General features: G+C 38.0%; 1 protein-coding gene across 5 annotated transcripts in view; it reads left to right on the plus strand.

Annotated features, from left to right (window-relative positions):
• Window positions 1-12,109: 12,109 nt before the first annotated feature.
• Window positions 12,110-19,397, plus strand: part of RALGAPA1 (Ral GTPase activating protein catalytic subunit alpha 1) — a 234,698-nt gene continuing 227,410 nt past the window's right edge. For all 5 annotated transcript variants that reach the window (XM_060096301.1, XM_060096304.1, XM_060096302.1 and 2 more), the window contains exon 1: window positions 12,110-12,689. In XM_060096301.1, the coding sequence (XP_059952284.1) occupies window positions 12,584-12,689 (106 nt within the window). In that variant the 5' untranslated portion in view covers window positions 12,110-12,583. The remainder of the gene's footprint in view (window positions 12,690-19,397) is intronic.

Raw genomic sequence — 19,397 nt, forward strand, 5'->3', positions numbered from 1 at the left:
TCAGTTGCTTTTTTACCTTTCTCAAAAGACATAATACGCCAAAAATGTTGCTTTTTTCTTCCATCTTCAATATTAAAATGACTACACAAAAATTCACCAATTCTGATAGGTTTTTTTTAATGCACACTGATATGACAGCTGTCACAATACAATCTAACAAAATTGTTTTGAATGAAGTTAAAGACAACTAAGTGCTACTAGAGCCATCTTGAAGAAAAAAACGAACGGAACTTTTGGCCAACCCAACATGTTTTAAACAAGTCCTTTTTCAGATATGTGTTTTGCAAAGATTTTCTGCAAGTCTATGGCTTATCTTGTCCCTTAACCGTGTCTTTCCCACAGCAGAAACTTTAATTTTAATAAAATCTAACGTCAATTTTTTCCTGTCATGGGTTATGCTTTTGGTGCTATACCTAAAACCTCATCACCAAATGAAAGCTCACCTAGATTTTCTGTTTTCTTTTAGTAGTTTTACAGTTTTGCACTTTACTTTTATGTATCCTCCGTTTTGAGTTAACTTTTGTGAAAGGTGTAAGGTCTGTATCTATCTAGGCTTACTTTTTTGCATGTGGATGTCACTTGTTTCAGCACATTTATTGAAAAGATTATCTTTTCTCCATTGAATTTCCTTTGCTCCTTTGTCAAATGCCAGTTGACTATATTTGTGTGGTCTATTTCTGGGCTCCATATTCTGTTCCATTGATTGCTGTGTCTATTCTTTCACCAGTACCACACTCTCTTGATTACTATAGTTGTACAGTGAATTTTGAAATCAGCTTGTAGCAACTTTATTCTTTTTCAGTGTTGTGTTGTCTATTCTGAATCTTTTGCCTTTCCACATAAACTTTAATTTTTTAATTATTTATTTATCTGGCCACACTGAATGGCATGCAGGATCTTAGTTCCCCCACCAGGGATTGAACACGCCCCCTGCAATGGAAGCTCGGAATCTTAACCACTCGACCACCAGGGAAGTCCCTCCACATAAATTTTAGAATCAGTGTGTTGATACCTACAAAATAGCTTCCTGGAATTTTGATTTGTATTGTGTTCACTCTATAGATCAAGTTGGGAAGAATTGACATCTTTAAAAAATTGAATGCTCCGTTCCATGAACATGAAATATCTCTCTACTTATTTATATAGTTGATTTCTTTCATCCGGATTTTGTAGTTTCCTCAGGTTTAATTTTTTTTTTTTTTTTTTTTTTTCTTTTTGCGGTATGTGGGCCTCTCACTGTTGTGGCCTCTCCCGTTGCGGAGCACAGGCTCCGGATGCGCAGGCCCAGCGGCCATGGCTCACGGGCCCAGCCACTCCGCGGCATATGGGATCCTCCCAGACCGGGGCACGAACCCGTATCCCCTGCATCGGCAGGCGGACTCTCAACCACTGCGCCACCAGGGAGGCCCTCTCAGGTTTAATTTTTAATAATGTAATAAATTAGCAAGAGCTCTTTGGGGGTCCTCAATAATTTCGATCCTGAGACCAAGAACTTTGAGAACTGCTGGTCTCTCTCTTGATCACTTCTTTTGGTTCTTAATTTTCTAACTGCTAACTTCAGTTCCTTGCCATTCATGTCTCATTAGGATTCAACTGGTAAGCATTCTCCTGTCACTATTGCAACACAGTTGGAATTTCAACCTTCTCATTCACAAGTAATGAAACTAAAATAGATACCATGTCTAAAGTACTGGAAGTAAATGTACAGCTTTTATAATAAAATGTAATCAGCTAATAATGACTGCACACAGTGATTTCCCTCCAAAGAGTATGGTATGGAAAAGCCAAAAACAAAACAAAACAAAACAAAACACTTTACATTAAAGAAACCTGACAATACTTCTGTCAGGTGGTCTAGGTCAACATCAACAGTGGAGGTCAGGATGATAGCATGTACCATTGATATTATGTGATGAAGATGGTACTTTACCTCTGTGATCTTCCTCCCCCAAACCCAAAACCTTAGTCTAATCATGAGAAAAACATCTGACAAATTTCCGTAGAAGGGCATCCTTCAATAAACCTGACCTGGGCTTCCCTGGTGGAGCAGTGGTTGAGAATCTGCCTGCTAATGCAGGGGACACGGGTTCGAGCCCTGGTCTGGGAGGATCCTACATGGCGTGGAGCAACTGGGCCCGTGAGCCACAAGTACTGAGCCTGCACGTCTGGAGTCTGTGCTCCGCAACAAGAGAGGCCGCAATAGTGAGAGGCCTGTGCACCACGATGAAGAGTGGCCCCCGCTTGCCACAACTAGAGAAAGCCCTCGCACAGAAACGAAGACACAACACAGCAAAAAAAATAATTAATTAATAAACTCCTACCTGCAACATTTAAAAAAAAAAAAAAAAAAAAACCTGACCAGTACTCCTCAAGACTTTTAAGGTCATCAAAACCAAGGAAAACATGAGAAATTATCACAGCCAAAGGGAGCCTAAGGAGAAATAATAACTAAATGTAATAAGGTATCCTGGATAAGATCATGGAACAGAGAAAGGACATTAGATAAAAATAAAACTATGGAATTTAATTAATATTAACATATAATTACTGGGTTTTTTAATGTAATAAATATATCATACTAATATAAGATGTTAATAACAGGGGATACTGCAGCAGTTGGGCAAATGTGCACTCTTCATACTATTGACCAAGTTCTCCTGTACATTTTAAATTGTTTTAAAAAATAAGTCTGTTCAGTAAAAAGATAAGTGGTTGCCAGGGGTTAGAGGGAGGGATGAATAGGTGGAGCACAAAGGATATTTAGGGCTATGAAAATACTCTGTATGATGCTATAATAGTGGACACATGTCATTATACATTTGTCCAAACCCATAAAATGGGTATCACCAAAAGCAAACCCTAATGTAAACTATGGTTTTTGGGTGACAATGATATGTCAATGTAGGTTCACCAACTGTAACAAATGTACCACTCTCGTGGGGAATGTTGCTAAATGGGGGAGGCTGTGCATGTGTGGGGGGAGGGAGCATACAGGAAATCTCTGCATCTTTCTCTCACTGTGAACCTAAAACTAAACTACAGAAATAAAGTCTATTTAAAAATCTATTAGTTTTTAAAAATCTCTTAAATTTGAATAAACCTGACTTTATAATAAATAGTAATAAAACACTCACATTTGGGAGATTGATGATGACCTATTTTTCTTGGGACGTTCATGATTTTAAACTTAAATTTGAATTCTAGTTTCCACAAGCAATATTTCAAAGAGAATTTTCTGAGTTTTTCTTTTCAAAATAAATATGTCTCCAGTGGGGAGAGCTTATACTTTTATAGAGAAAATCAGGCAGTGGGCTGGGCATGCTATCTCTAAATTACATTAATACCACTTTGTTTTGCAGTAGTGTTTCCTTTTTTCCTCAGGTGAGCCAGCCATATAACTATTATTAATGATATGTTACAATTTTTATTTTCTAAAATTATTTCATTCATTTACTAAACATTTACTGAGTGCCTTGCAAGAGAAAGGGAGGGGAACTGACAATCATTCTTCCATACAACAGATATTTATTGAGAGCTTTTTTTTAAAAAAAATTATTTATTTATTTATTTTTGGCTGCATTGGGTCTTCGTTGCTACGTGCGGGCTTTCTCTAGTTGTGGTGAGTGGGGGCTACTCTTCATTGTGGTGCCTGGGCTTCGCATTGCAGTGCTTGTTGCAGAGCACGGGCTCTAGGTACACACGCTTCAGTAGTTGTGGCACACAGGCTCAATACTTGTGGAGCACGGGCTTAGTTGCTCCGCGGCATGTGGGATCTTCCTGGACCAGGGCTCGAACCCATGTCCCCTGCACTGGCAGGCAGATTCTTAACCACTGTGCCACCAGGGAAGCCCTACTGAGGGCATTTCGTACAGGGTATTTTGCAAGAAGATGGGATACAGGATAGTGGGAGAGCAAATTTTTAAACAATTACACAAATTGCTCCATTAAAATTCTGTGAAGGGAGTTTCCACAGTGGGAGCTACTTCAAGTAGGCAGCCCTGAGAGAGCACTGTGGTGTTGAAACCATCGAAACACAGTACACATGACTCAAGGCAGCTGTGTGACTGACAGGGTCTTGGTGCTCCGGCCTGGTGTCAGGCCTGAGCTTCTGAGGTGGGAGAGCTGAGTTCAGGACACTGGACCACCAGAGACCTCCTGGTCCCACGTAATATCAGTCAGCGAGAGCTCTCCCAGAGATCTCTGTCTCAATGCTAAGACCCAGCTCCACTCAACGACCAGCAAGCTCCAGTGCTGGACGCCCCATGCCAAACAACTAGCAAGACAGGAACACAACCCCACCTATTAGCAGAGAGGCTGCCGAAAATCATACTAAGTTCACAGACACCCCCAAACACACCAATGGACGCAGCCCTGCCCACCAGAAAGACAAAATCCAGCCCCACCCACCAGAACACAGGCAGCAGTCCCCTCCACCAGGAAGCCTACACAAGCCACTGAACCAACCTTGCCCACTGGGGGCAGACACCAAAACCAACTGGAAGTATAAACCGGCAGCCTGCGAAAAGGAGACCCCAAACACAGTAAGTAAGTTAAGCAAAATGAGAAGCAATATGCAGCAGATGAAGGAACAAGGTAATAACCCACCACACCAAACAAATGAAGACGAAATAGGCAGTCTACCTGAAAAAGAATTCAGAGCAATAAAAATAACGATCTCCAAAATCTTGGAAAAAATGGAGAAAATACAAGAAATGTTTAACAAGAAACTAGAAGAACTAAAGAGCAAACAAACAATGATGAACAACACAATAAATGAAACTAAAAATTCTCTAGAAGGAATCAATAGCAGAATAACTGAGGCAGAAAACGGATAAGAGACCTGGAAGATAAAATAGTGGAAATAACTACTGCAGAGCAGAATAAAGAAAAAAGAATGAAAAGAACTGAGGACAGTCTCAGAGACCTCTGGGACAACATTAAACACACCAACATTCGAATTATAGGGATCCAAGAAGAGGAAGAGAAAAAGAAAGGGTCTGAGAAAATATTGGAAGAGATTATATTTGAAAACTTCCCTAATATAGGAAAGGAAATAGTCAATCAAGTCCAGGAAGAGCAGAGAGTCCCATACAGGATAAATTCAAGGAGAAACACACCAAGACACATATTAATCAAACTATCAAAAATTAAATAGAAAGAAAAAATATTAAAAGCAGCAAGGGAAAAGCAAAAAATAACATAGAAGGGAATCCCCATAAGGTTAACAGCTGAACTTTCAGCAGAAACTCTGCAAGCCAGAAAGTAGTAACAGGACATATTTAAAGTGATGAAAGGGAAAACCTACAACCAAGATTACTCTACCGAGCAAGGATTTCATTCAGATTTGACAGAGAATTTGAAACATTTACAGATAAGCAAAAGTTAAGAGAATTCAACACCACCAAACCAGCTTTACAACAAATGCTAAAAGAACTTCTCTAGGCAGGAAACACGAGAGAAGAAAAAGACCTACAATAACAAACCCAAAACAATTAAGAAAATGGTAATAGAAACATATATATCAATAATTGCCTTAAGTGTAAGTGGATTAAATGCTCCAACCAAAAGACATGGACTGGCTGAATGGATACAAAAACAAGAACATACGTATGCTGTCTACAAGAGACCCACTTCAGACCTAGGGACACATACAGACTGAAAGTGAGGGGATGGACAAAGATATTCCACTGCAAATGGAATCAAAAAAAAAGCTGGAGTACCAATTCTCATATCAGACAAAATAGACTTTAAAATAAAGACTATTACAAGAGACAGTGAAGGACACTACATAATGATCTAGGGATCAATCCAAGAAGAAGATATAACAATTGTAAATATTTATGCTCCCAACATAGGAACACCTCAATACATAAGGCAAATACTAACAGCCATAAAAGGGGAAATCGACAATCATAGTAGGTGACTTTAACACCCCACTTTCACCAATGGACAGATCATCCAAAATGAAAATAAATAAGGAAACACAAGCTTTAAATGACACATTAGACAAGATGGACTTAATTGATATTTATAGGACATTCCATCCAAAAACAACAGAATAAACTTTCTTCTCAAGTGCTCATGGAACATTCTCCAAGATAGATCACATCTTGGGTCACAAATCGTTCCCTGGTAAATTTAAGAAAATTGAAATCGTATGAAGTATCTTTTGTGACCACAACGCTATGAGGCTAGATATCAATTACAGGAAAAAATTGTAAAATATACAAACACATGGAGGACACGGGGAGGGGGAAGGGTAAGCTGGGACGAAGTGAGAGAGTAGCACTGACATACATACACGACTAAATATAAAATCGATAGCTAACGGGAAGCAGCTGCATCGCATATGGGGATAAGCTCAGTGCTTTGTGACCACCTAGAGGGGTGGGATAGGGAGGGTGGGAGGGAGGCTCAAGAGGGAGGGGATATGGGGATATATGTATACATATAGCTGATTCACTGTTGTACAGCAGCAACTAACGCACCATTGTAAAGCAATTATACTCCAATAAAGATGTTAAAAAAAAAGTCTATGAAGGAAAGGAGAGGAGCATTATAAGATGTTTCAGCCATTTTAGAAGTAACTTTCCATACCATTTCTTACCTAATTATCACAATTAATGATGTGGTTTACATATGAGGAAAATGAGGCTCAGAGAGACTAAACTATATGCGAGAGATCCCTGAGAAAGTAAGTTTTAAAATCAAAGGTCCAATTTAGATCTATATAATTCTAAAGATCACGACTGAAAACACTATTATTTCCTGAATTTCACAAATCACTGAGAGCATACCTTATCCTGACTTTACTAATGAAAAAACTGATGCTGAGAGGAACTAGAACCCAAATCCCTTGAATAATTCATTTATGTTCCCACTATATCATACCTCAAAACAAGCTCTGTAACTTTGATGATACAAATATACAAGCCATGCATGTGGGAAATGAATAAATTTTTGTAAACTTAAAAAAAAGGATATGTTGTCATTGCAATAAGTTACTATTAAGCAAAGCATTGGGTTTTTGACATAATTTTGGCAAAAGTCTTACAGCTCTCTTGTAAGCTGAATTTTTAAATTTTTCTATGCTAATCAAATATTTCATTGTGTTTTGGACAGGGCTATTGATCTGGGTGAGGAAAGCAGGTCTGCACACAAGCAGACTCACTCTTAATGAAATTATTTTACAGAGGAAAGTTTCCAAGAACAATTTCAATTTATACCATTCAGAATTCTACCGATTTTTTTCCCAGCTATTGCAGATTCTTTGGGTGACTCCACCAATGTAATAGGATATCTTGAATTTCTTTGCAGAGGAAAACCCAACAGCATAGCCATGTTTATATGAGGTACAAATAGGGAAAGAGGAGAAAAAAAAGTATACAAGTAATAGAAAAGGAAAGCAAGATTAATTTTGCAGAAAACATATAGCTCTTCTTAAAATCTTTTTGTTTTTGTTTGCAGCAAAAAACAAAACAAAACAACTGGGATATGATATAGCAAATATATATATATATATATATATATATGAAAGAAAACACAGGACTTCCCTGGTGGTCCAGTGGTTAATTCTCTATGCTGACAAAGCAGGGGGCATGGGTTCAATCCCTAGGCGGGGAAGTTCTGCATGCCACGTGGTAGGGACAAAAAAAAAAAAAAAAACACAACACATAAATAGTAAGTAAAAAGATTCTTGATAATAGATTTATGACAGAATGAATCGCCCAAAATGTTAGCTTCCAAGTTTATCTTTCTGCTTGAGTCTCTGGGAACCAAAACTTATGTTCATTTTCATGGATAAATCATGGAAATATTTAATAAAGACTACTTTTCTTTTTCCCTATTCCTTGCATCTTTATTCTTGTCTCAACCATGTACCTCATGCTAAAATTGTAAGGCCCTAATAGCTATTTAACCCTCACAGTTGAAATAGATCAACATAAAAGTTTTTTAAAAATTCTACCTCAAACCCTAAGGAAAGCATAGAACACATTTCCCTGTGAATCAAAATGTGAAAGGTAAAAGACTGGCTTTGCTTACGTCCTGGTCTGCCCCTATTGAGCATTGTTTCTCCCTACTTTGTCCTTCTTCCACCATCCTCTCCATCAGAGGACTATTCCCGAATTGACTGCAGAAACAGCAACTCTATTATATTTGCATAAATTCAGTAAGCACATACTGAGTGCTTAGTGTGTACTCATTCTTTCCATAAATATGTATTGAGTGCCTACCTCATGCCAGGTACTGATGGAGAGAGCAGAGAAAGAGAGAGGCAGAGACAGAGAGAGGGAAAGAGGGAGAGAAAGCAACTCTTGGAGCCTGGAATTATGCAACATAGGAAAAATTTTAAAACCTGCCTTAAAGAGAGATTACAGCCTAATATAAGGGAGATGAAGCATAGAATGACTATAAGATAGAGTATGGTGAGTGTCATGGTAGAGAAAAAGCAAGTGCTGCTGGAGGACTTCAGAAGAGGGCTGCAATATTGTTTTCAAGCAGTTATTTTTTTTCTTTCTTTTAAAATTTCTACTCCATATTCAGCTTAGCAGGATATCTTTAAAATGTGTAAGTCAGGAACTTTTCATATTGCAAGTTACTGAAACCCAACTGAAACTGGGTTAAGCAAAATAAAGACTACACTGACCTGTGAAATAGAAAAGATCATGGTACTTCAGGCAACTTGGATCCAAATGCCCAAGCAATTCAAGACTTACTCTCCTTTTAAATATACCCTCTGTTCTCAAAGTGTTGGCTTTATCCCCAGCAGATTCTTTTCACATGTTGATTCCTAGCAGTTCCAGGACTTCATCCTGGAAAAAAAAGAGCTTCTCTTTTCCAACAGCTGTAGGAGAGAGTTTTATTAGACTGACCCGGTCATGTGCCCATCCCTAACACACTTGCTTTGCCCAGGGTGCTAGAATACTGAAGTCTAAAGGGGGCAGTGTGGCAGGAGATCAAATGAGACCAAGAGAGGGGTGGCTTTCCAAAGGAAAATCTGGGTATGATTATCAGAAGGTAGCAAGCCAACATATATCCACTGCAATCAATGTGGCTAATTACTTTTTTTTTCTTTAATCTCCACTTCAGTAAGTTTAGAAAGAGCAACAGTCTAGGTCTGCTTTTCCTGCATCATCTTAACAAACTTAGGGATTGTTTATAATCACTATGAAGTGGGAGCAAGGTATAAAATCTGGACATGTTTATAGCTTCTTTGAAGTTAGTCCCTCAATATGGGTTTTGTTTTTTGATCCAAAGTGTTGTGCATTTCCTAACTATAAAATATATCTGTAAGCAAACATGTATGCAAAAACCATAAACCACACCAAAAAAAAAGAAAAGAAAAATGATGTCTTGATTTATCCATGCCACATCTTTTCTTCATTAACACAGATATTCAAGTACTGATTGCAAGAAGAGAGGACAATTGGGTTTTTTATTTTTTTAACTCTTAAAATTTACTTTAAAAGGAGTAGATGCTCAAACTCTACTAAGATGTGGGGGTGGAGTAAACCACTGCCGTTTCTAGCATACGTGGCTACAAATGGTGAAGCCCTGAGCCTGAACAAAGGTTGTGATAATGGAGAGGAGAGGACTAAATCAAGAAATATTTAGGAAGTAGAATCATCAGGTCTTGGTAACTGATTGGACAAGAGAGGAGAAGAAGAAGCCTTAAGATGATTCTGGTTTCTGGGACTTCCCTGGTGGCCCAGTGGTTGAGAATCTGCCTGCCAATGCAGGGGACATGGGTTTGATCCCTTCAGGGACATGCTGTGGAGCAACTAAACCCGTGCACCACAACTACTGAGCCTGCGCGCCCTAGAGCCCATGCACCTTAACTACTGAGCCCACGTGCTGCAGCTACTGAAGCCCAAGCACCTGGAGCCCATGCTCCACAACAAGGGAAGCCAGGGAATAAGAAGCCCGCGCACGTCAACAAAGAGTAGCCCCCACTCGCCGCAACTAGAGAAAGCCCGTGCACAGCAACAAAGACCCAACACAGCCAAAAAAAACAAAAAAACAAAAAGTAGTTTTGGATTGAAAAACTGAGCCGACAGTGGTAATATCAGTGAAGATATTTGATGAAGGAGGAAGATCAGGTTTGGGAGGGGGGAGGACAAAGATGATGAGTGCTGTTTTGTATGTATTGAATCTGAGTAGCTCGTGGAAGCTCTGAAAAGAGACTTGGGTTACAGATAGGGACACAGGTAGTCCTATCTGACTACCAAATAAATGATAGTCAGAATCATGGGGTTGGATGACTCTTATACTACCAAAAGAGACCATTTTGTAATGTAAACATACTTTAAAAATCAACAAATATTTATTCGATACCATAGTAGGACATATGATAATTTTTTTAAAAGCCTTTGTTTGCAAGGAGTTTCTATTCCTACACATACATCTTAATTTGTTTTGTGAGTTTAAAATTGGTACATTAGATTTTCTTAATTTTCTTTAAAAAGACTTGTTTTTTAAGTTGTGAAAACAATATAGTAAAAAATTTTAGTAAAAAAAACCTAAGCAAAATATAAAGAAAATAATTTAAAATCACCTGTGATTTCACTTTGCAGATATAATCACAAGTTTGGATTTTTCTAACTACATTTTGTATGCACAATTTCTTTCACAGTTTTGATAACGTATTTTCAGCTTTATATTGCTTTTTCACTTAAGATTTTCTTGAGTATTTTCCATGTCATTAAAAAGTCTTCATATTCATAATTTTCATGGCTGTATGTCATTCCACCTACTGGATGTTTACCTCCTCTCTGATGGACATTCACAGTTTCCAATCTTTCAATGTTATAAATCATGCTTTAATATTTTTACATAAATATTTTTTCCCATTTCTGATATTTTAGAGTAGGGTTCTAAACATGAAACTAATGAATCAAAGTATATATAAACATTTTTAAGTGTCTTGATACATAATGCCAAATTTTGTAGTAATTACTGCTTCCTTCTAGCAAGTAATAGGAGTGTCTGCTGCTGCCTTTACCAGCAGTACGATGGCTAATTTAAAAACAAACTTTCCTATTTTGACTGATAAAATATTTTATTATTAAAATTAAACTATATTGAGCCCAAGAAGCCAGACAAAAAGCATATACTGTATGCTTACACATCTATAAAACTCTAGAAAATGCAAATTCCGGGTGACAGAAGGCAGATCAGTGGTTGTTGGTGCACCAGAGGTGGGGCGGTGGAAGGGAAGGATTACAAATGGGCAAGAGGCCCCTTCGTGATCAATATTTTGATTGTGCTTATGTTTTCATGGATGTATGCAAATGTCCAACTTACCAAACTGTACAATTCGAAAATGTGCAGTTTATTGTATATCAAGTATACCTCAATAAAGCTGTTTAAAATTTGTTTTAAAAGAAACATTGTTTTAATTTGATTTTTAAAAATTATCCGTTAGTGTGAACATTTTTCACATTTTAGTTGAGTATAGACTTCTGTGATTTTTTTTTCATGTCCTTACTAATTTTTCTACCTGTACCTTAGCAATTTTCCTGGATTTGTGAACTCTACTTATCAAGAAAATTAACACTTAAAGTTATTCAGATTTCTTTTCCCTGTAATTTTTCTTTCTGTTACGGAATGCTTTTGGGAGAATTCATTTATTTGCGCAAGATAATTTTTACCAAGAGGATGTACTATAACCCTACAAGTCCCTATACTACAGTAAATTGTAAATCATCACTTTGCAAAACAAACAAAAATCCTTTAAACAAAACTCAAATTAAGGAAATGAAGGGGTGTTATAACCAAAGCCTTCAGAATTGGCACCTAAAATATATTGCACATCTGTTTTGATGCTATGTTCTTAAGTTACTTCTTAATTTACATAGTAAACAGCAGAGACAGGCGGAGGACTTTTAGAACACAAAAACTACTCGGGGAGCTTGTCTAGGAGTCACTAGTCTTACAACAACGCACGCATGAATTATTTTCCCTTACTTTCTCGGGCTCCTCCTCTGGCAGCTTGCACAGGAAACCAAAGCGGAGTAATGTCACGGGTGATCTCACGCTGGCATGACGTCAAGAACCCTTGACGTCAGAAGGCGGTTGCCACGGGGACCATTCGCCACCGACGGCAAAGTCGTGAAACCTCATCACCACGCTCAGTCTCCGCGTCGGCTTCTACAGAGTCTAAGCTGCTAAAGAATCTTTAACCTTAAGGGGGCCTCAGGGAGAGAGGAGTGGTGCCGCTGCCGCCGAGAGCCCCACCTCCGCGGCTCCGGGTCCTGGGTACCGGGCCCCGGCCTGTGGCGGCGAGCGGCGGCCGCGGCGGCGGCGAAGGCGGTCGACCCGTCTGGGTCTCCTTTGCTCCGTGCAGGGCTGGGAGAGGGGAGCCGCCATATTGGAGCCGGAGCCGAAGGTGCTTTGCAGCCGCCGCGCGAGGCGGGTGGAGGTGGCGGCCCTGGCCTGGTTCTGGGAGGAGTCGGCCGCGCCGGGGCCCGCAAAGCTGGGGAGTGAATGAGCCGCTCACGCTAGTCTCCCCCGCCATTCCCTCCACTTTCCGCCGCCGGGACCGGGCTGGGAGGGGGCCGGAGTCGGCCGTGGCGGAGGCAGGATGTTCTCCAAGAAGCCGCACGGAGACGTGAAGAAGTCTACCCAGAAGGTGCTGGACACCAAGAAGGACGCGCTGACCCGCCTCAAGCACCTGCGCATTGTCATCGGTGAGGGGCGAGGGGTGGTGGCGCTCGGAGGCCTGGGTTGTCCGGCCTTCCCTCTCCTGGGAACCCCTGGGGACTCTCCCTCCGCCCTGGCGCGATGCGGGAGTAGAGGGCGAGGCGTCGCCTCTGCAGAGACGCGGGAGGGCGGATAATTTGGGGAAGGGAACCCTTGGCAGTTGGCAAACACTAGTCACACTAACACAGGTTTTTCTCATTTTGAGTTAATAACCCGAACTCTTTTTAAAAAACACTTATTACTCTGAAGACTTAGATTATTTTTAAACTTTCTGGAGACTTGGTGTTGCGGATAATGGTGTTTGTAGGATATGTTTGTCAGATGACTACCGCCATCCCCACCCAAGTGAAATGAAAAAAAAAAATCTCAGACAATATAAGCCTTAATCTTTCAAGTTTCTTGGCTAAGGAGAGCAAAGAGGAAGCAGTTATACCTCTTTGGGAAATGGGTGGTTCCCAAAAAGCTTGTGGGAAAGAGACCCGCCCTTGTTAATGCACCTTGTTCATAATTACTATCATTTAGAGGTGGAACTATTATTAATTATAGAAAACAAAGTAGTTTATAGCTTCCTTTGCTTTTCGAGAATTGTATAGAATTCTATTTTTAATTAAAATTTTCTTACCGTCTGTTGCCCTCTGTTTTGCTGGCCGACCAAACTGCTCTTTGAGTTGTGGATATGGTGTTAAAGGAATTTTTTGGACGCTTGATCATTTCTCGGGCTGATAAGGGCTGTAATAATACTTATGGAACAACTGGTCCAATACTTGGATCTTTTTAGATGAAATTTGAGGTGAAGAGGAAAGTTAGTTTGCCTTTGTTGATGCAGAGAGTTAATGGCAGAACTGAGTTTAGAACCCAGATGCCTGAATCCTAGTTGAGAGTTTGTCATCTCAGGCTCTCTTCCTAAAGAATGTTTGTTTCGGAAAATGACGTTTATTCAGTGACATAAGTCTTTTATCTGAGGTGCATGTTTCTCTACTATATGGTTTACTCATACCAACAGGATAACACCAATACCTAACATTTGTATGGTACTTTACTGTTTACAGAATGACTTCACATAAATTATAATTAATCCTCACAATAACTCTAGAGTTAGTTAAATTATTATCCTCCATATTTTACAAATGAGAAAGCTGAAGTTTGGGAATGTTAAGTAGTCATCCAGCTACTAGGAGGCAGAGCCAGAACTGGAACCCAGATTTCATGTCTCCAGTTTGATTTTTACTCTTTCTACATTGATGGCAGCAAATCTATATCACAAGTAAATTGTGTTTATTCCTGTGGAATAGTAAGAAAGCAGTTAAATCTAGTTTAGCAATGTAAAAATATTTTTTCAAGAAAATATAAATCTTCTAAATATAGTTGAGATTGTCATCTTTTTATTTAAATTCTACTTGAGAGTTAAGCTGTTGAAGAAAAATTTGGCTAGGAGACTGAGACAGGGAAAGTTAATGTGTGGATGTAGGAGATTTATCACAGATAATGGCAGTTTGAAATTGAAGACTTAATGGAATTTGATACCTACTTGGGACAAACTGTAGGCTGGGTAATGGCAGAGCTATAAAGTTGAGTTCCAATAGAGTATTGATATTTCCTAAATTAACTGCCACAGTTCTTTAGTTATGGCATGGTTAAGAAATGGTTCATATATACTTCTTTGGCATAGAAGTTTTTTTTCCACCCTGGAGACGTGGTCTAAATTAAGAGGTCATACATATCAGATATTTTGTAGTGCCTAGCTTTCTCAGTTTGAAAACAAAACAATAGTTTTTTTTTAAAAAAAAACCCTTTGCTTTTTAGAAATTTATTTTACTTTTAAATGGAGCATATACTGTACATAAACATTTAAAATATCCTTAAGAACCTTCAAATGGAGGAATTTGTGCTTTCAGATACTCCCTGCCCCGTGAGTGGAGGAGGTCCATACAGAGAGATTACTGCACTCATTTTAGAACAGTAATTCTCAACCAGGGACAGTTTTGCTCCCCTGGGGACAGTGAGAATATCTGGAGACACTTTCGGTTGTCACAATTGGAGAGAGGTGCTACTGGCATCTAGTGGGTAGCAGGTATGCTGCTAAACATCTTGAAACGCACAGGATAATCTCTCACAACAATATTCTAGCTTCAGATATCAATGGTGCTGAGGTAAACCTTGTCAAAATATAGAACAAAAACAGATGGACCTCCAAATCCTGCACTTGGTTCTAACATATTAATTAATTGAATAAAATATTCTGTATCTTTAAGTGGTTACAGTTACTTTGTTTGAAATATGATTAATGTGATTCCTAAGAAAATGAGTGGGAGAGAGTAGAATGGCAAAGACTGAAAGGTGTCTTAGAGGTCTCCCATTTTGCAGATGGTAGAGCCACTTCAGATCCTTTTTGCAAGTTAAGTGCAGGTTTTACATAAAGTAAACGCTGTGAGGAAACTAGTTTGCAGAATAATGGGGCATCGCCCATTACACAGGATTTTGATTTTTGTTTGGTCCCATCTAAACTGTATTTTTAACCTTTAAATCAAACTGCCATTCACTCAGGGTATTTATAGAATTCAGTGCATCCCAATATATGAGAACATAATTTAAACATCTGGTGTAAGCCTTTGTCCTGGCATGTGTTCCCACTAAAGGACAATTCCAGATGAATTTATAGAACTTGGAGGATTTAGATTTAAATCTACTGTGTTTATTGATATTGCTGTGTGTTTGATTTTTAGGAACTGAAAGTTAGAATTATTAAAAAATAGAAATAAGGCCTTGTCTAGTTGCTGAAGTTTCATGTTGACCTCTCCCCCTGCCCCCTTTGTTTTTTGGTTTTTTTTTTTTTTTTTTTTTTTTACAATTAATGGCCTTAAGATAATGATAGTAAGTTAGCAGGTAACTTAGTATCTAACTAAATGGCTAACGTAATTCTTGACATAAAGTGGATATTGAGTAAATGTTATTAATAATTTTCTGGTATGGCAAGGTAACAGTTCAGTCTTCTCAACTTAAAAAAAAAGATAAGCGCTTATTAGCTAATAAATATATTGATTATTGTTGGATCATTCTTTTTAGTAGCTTTATTGAGGTGTAATTGACAGAAAATAAATCACACATATTTAAAGCATATAATTGAATGCTTTTTCAAAAATTGAAGTACAGGTGATGTACAATATTACATAAGTTACAGGTGTACAATACAGCGATTCACAATTTTTAAAGGTTATACTCCATTTATAGTTATAAAATATTGGCTATATTCCCCATGTTGTACAATATATCCTTTTAGCTTATTTTATGCATAGTAGTTTGTACCTCTTAATCCCCTACCCCTATATTGCACCTCCCACCTTCCCTCTCCCCACTGGTGACTACTAGTTTGTTCTCTATATCTGTGAGTCTGCTTTTTTTGTTATATTCACTGTTTTCTTGTATTTTTTAGATTCCACATATAAGTGATATCATACAGTATTTGTCTTTCTCTGACTTATTTCACTTAGCATAATACCCTCTAAGTCCACCCATGTTGCTACAAATGGCAAAATTTCATTCTTTTTTATGGCTAAGTAGCATTCCATTGTGTATATACACCATATCTTCTTTATCCATTCATCCATTGATGGACACTTAGGTTGTTTCCATTGTAAATAATGCTGCTGTGAACATTGGGGTAATAGAGTACATACATACATATACCTATACCTATACATATACATATTTTTGACATACATATACCTTGTGAAGCCATCATGACAATCAAGATTAGGAACATAGACAATCAAGAAAATAAATATATCTGTAACCTCCCAGAGTCTCCTTTTGCCCCTTTGTAATCCCTTCCTCTCATCCTTACTTGCCTGCCATCCTACCCCTTCCCTGGGCAACCACTTATCTGCTCTCCTCTACATTAGTTTGTATTTTATATATATATGGAATTAACAGTATTTACTCTCTTTTGATTGGTTTCTTCTACTCAGCTACTTTGAAATTCCTCTGTATTTGTTTTGTGGTGGCGTGTCTTTAGTACTTTGCTCTTATTGCTGAGTAATATTCTATTGTATGGATATGTTATAATTTGATTATCCCATTCACATGTTGATGGACATGCGGGTTTTCAGTTTTGGACTATTCCATATAAAACTGCTGTGAGGTGTACCTGTTATATAGATATATGCTTTCTTTTCTCTTGGAATAAATACTTAGGAATGGCATGGATGGATCCTATGGCAGTTGTGTGTTTCTTTCTAGAAGCTGATATACTGTTTTTTTGTCTTTTTACCATTTTACATCCTTACAAGCAGTATGTGAGAGTTCTAGTTCCTCCACAAATGCACCAGCACCTCTTGGTATGGTATTTCTCTTGTCAGCCACTATAATAAGTTATGTAGTGGATATAATTAATGTTTCCCTGATATCTAATAACATTGAGCTTCTTTTCATGTGCTTAATTTGTCATTGTATAACTTCTTTGATGAAATCAAGTTCAAATCTTTCACCTATCTTTAAATTGAGTTTTTTGCTTTCTTACTTAGTTTAAAAAATTCTGTATATATTCTGGTTACAGGTACTTTATCAGATACATGATTTGCAAAGATTTGTTTTCCCCCAGTCTTTGGATGTGTTTTAATTCTCTTATTTTCTTAGAAGGAATAGGAATTCTTAATTTTGATAAAGTCAATATATCAAGTTTTTCTTTTATGGTTCATGCTTTTGGTGTTGTATCTGAAATCTTTGCCCAAAGTCAAGGTCACAAAAATTTTCTCCTATGTTTTCTTCTAGAGTTTGAAAATTTTAGGATCTGTATTTAGGTCTGTGATCCATCTTGAGTTAACTCTGCAAATATGGTTTGAGGTATGGATTGAAGTTTATTTTTTTGCATATGGATATCCAAATCTTCCAGCACCATTTGTTGAAAACGACTGCCCTTTCTCCACTGAATTGCCTTTGTACTTTTTCCAAAACTCAGTTGTCTATATATGTATGGATCTATTTTGGGACTCTGTTTTGTTCTGGTGATCTATTTGTCTGTGTTGATGCCTGTCCCACAGTGGCTTTTTTTGTTGTTGTTACCGTAACTTGATAATAAATCTTGAAATTAGATGATGTTGTCCCTCCAACTTTGTTCTTCTTTTTCAAAGGTTTGTGTTTTTTTCGGACCGGTGGGAGGGAGCTATGCCGGGTCCTTTACCTTCCCATATGAGTTTTAAAATTCGCTTGTCAATTTCTCATAAATAAACAAACAAATTCTTGCTGGGGTTTTGATCGGGATTGTGATGAATTTGTAGGTCACTTTGGGAAAAATTGACAATATTGAATTCTCTGACTCATGAACAAGGTATGTTTTTTCATTTTATATGGGGCTTCTTTAATTTCTGTAGCAGCATTTTATACTTTTTAATCTACAGGTCTCACACATCTTTTGTCACTTATCCCTAAATATTTTCTATGTTTGATACCATTGTAAATGATATCTTCATGACCATTTTTAAAAAAAATTTATTTTATTTTATTTTTGGCTGTGTTGGGTTTTCGTTGCTGCGCGCGGGCTTTTCTCTAGTTGTGGTGAGCGGGGGCCACTCTTCGTTGCAGTACGTGGGCCTCTCATTGAGGTGGCCTCTCTTGTTGCCGAGCACGGACTCTAGACGCGTGGGCTCAGTAGTTGTGGCTTGTGAGCTCTAGAACTCAGGCTCAGTAGTTGTGGCGCATGGGCTTAATTGCTCTGCGGCATGTGGGATCTTCCCAGACCAGGGATCGAATCCGTGTCCCGCGCACTGGCAGGCGGACTCTTAACCACTGCACCACCAGGGAAGCCCCTTCATGACTATTTCTGATTGCTAGTAAAAGGAAATGCAGTTGATTTTCGTATATTGAGCTTGTATCCTGAAACCTTGCTAAACTCACTTATTAGTATTTTATAAACTTCATGGGATTTTTTGTTTTTTACATACATGATCTCATTGTCTGTGAATAAAGATGGTCTTGCTTCTTTTTAACCTGGATGCCTTTATATCTTTTTCTTGTCTTTAACTTATTGGAATCTCTAGCACAGTGTAGAATAGAAGTGGTGAGAGTGGACATCCTTGTCTTTTTCTTGATCTTAAGGGTAAAGTGATCAGTTTTTTACCATACAATATGATGTTAATTGTAGGTTTTTTTATAGATGCCCTTTGTCATGTTGAGAAAGTTTTATTTTCTTTCTAGTTCGCTGAGAGTTTTCATCAAGAATAGATATTAGATGTGTCAAATGCTTTTTCTGTTTCTATTGAGGTTAACAGGTTTTTAAATTTTTTTTCATTCTGTTAATGTGATAAATTATAGTCATGGATTTTCAAGTGTTAAATCAACTCTGCAGTCCTCTGCAAACCTAAGTTGATTGTTATATCTTGTCATTTTTATATATTGTTGGATTTGATACTCTAAAACATTTGTAATTTTGTAATTATGTTTATGAGGGATATTGGTCTATACTTTTCTTGTAATGTTCTTGCTTTTTTATAACAGGTAATGTTAGCCTCATAGTATTAATTGAGAAGCATTCCTTTCTTTTCAGTTTTCTGGAATTGTTCATGTAAAATTGGTATCATTTTTTTCCCTTAAATGTTTGGTAGAATTCACCAATGAAGCCATCTAGATATGGAATTTTCTTTGAGGGAAGGTTTTTAATTACTTTAATAGATAGAGGGCTGTTCAGGTTATCTGTTTCTTCT

The sequence above is a fragment of the Mesoplodon densirostris genome, chromosome 4, assembly GCF_025265405.1.
Source record: "Mesoplodon densirostris isolate mMesDen1 chromosome 4, mMesDen1 primary haplotype, whole genome shotgun sequence".
In the NCBI taxonomy this organism is placed as follows: Eukaryota; Metazoa; Chordata; class Mammalia; order Artiodactyla; family Ziphiidae; genus Mesoplodon; species Mesoplodon densirostris.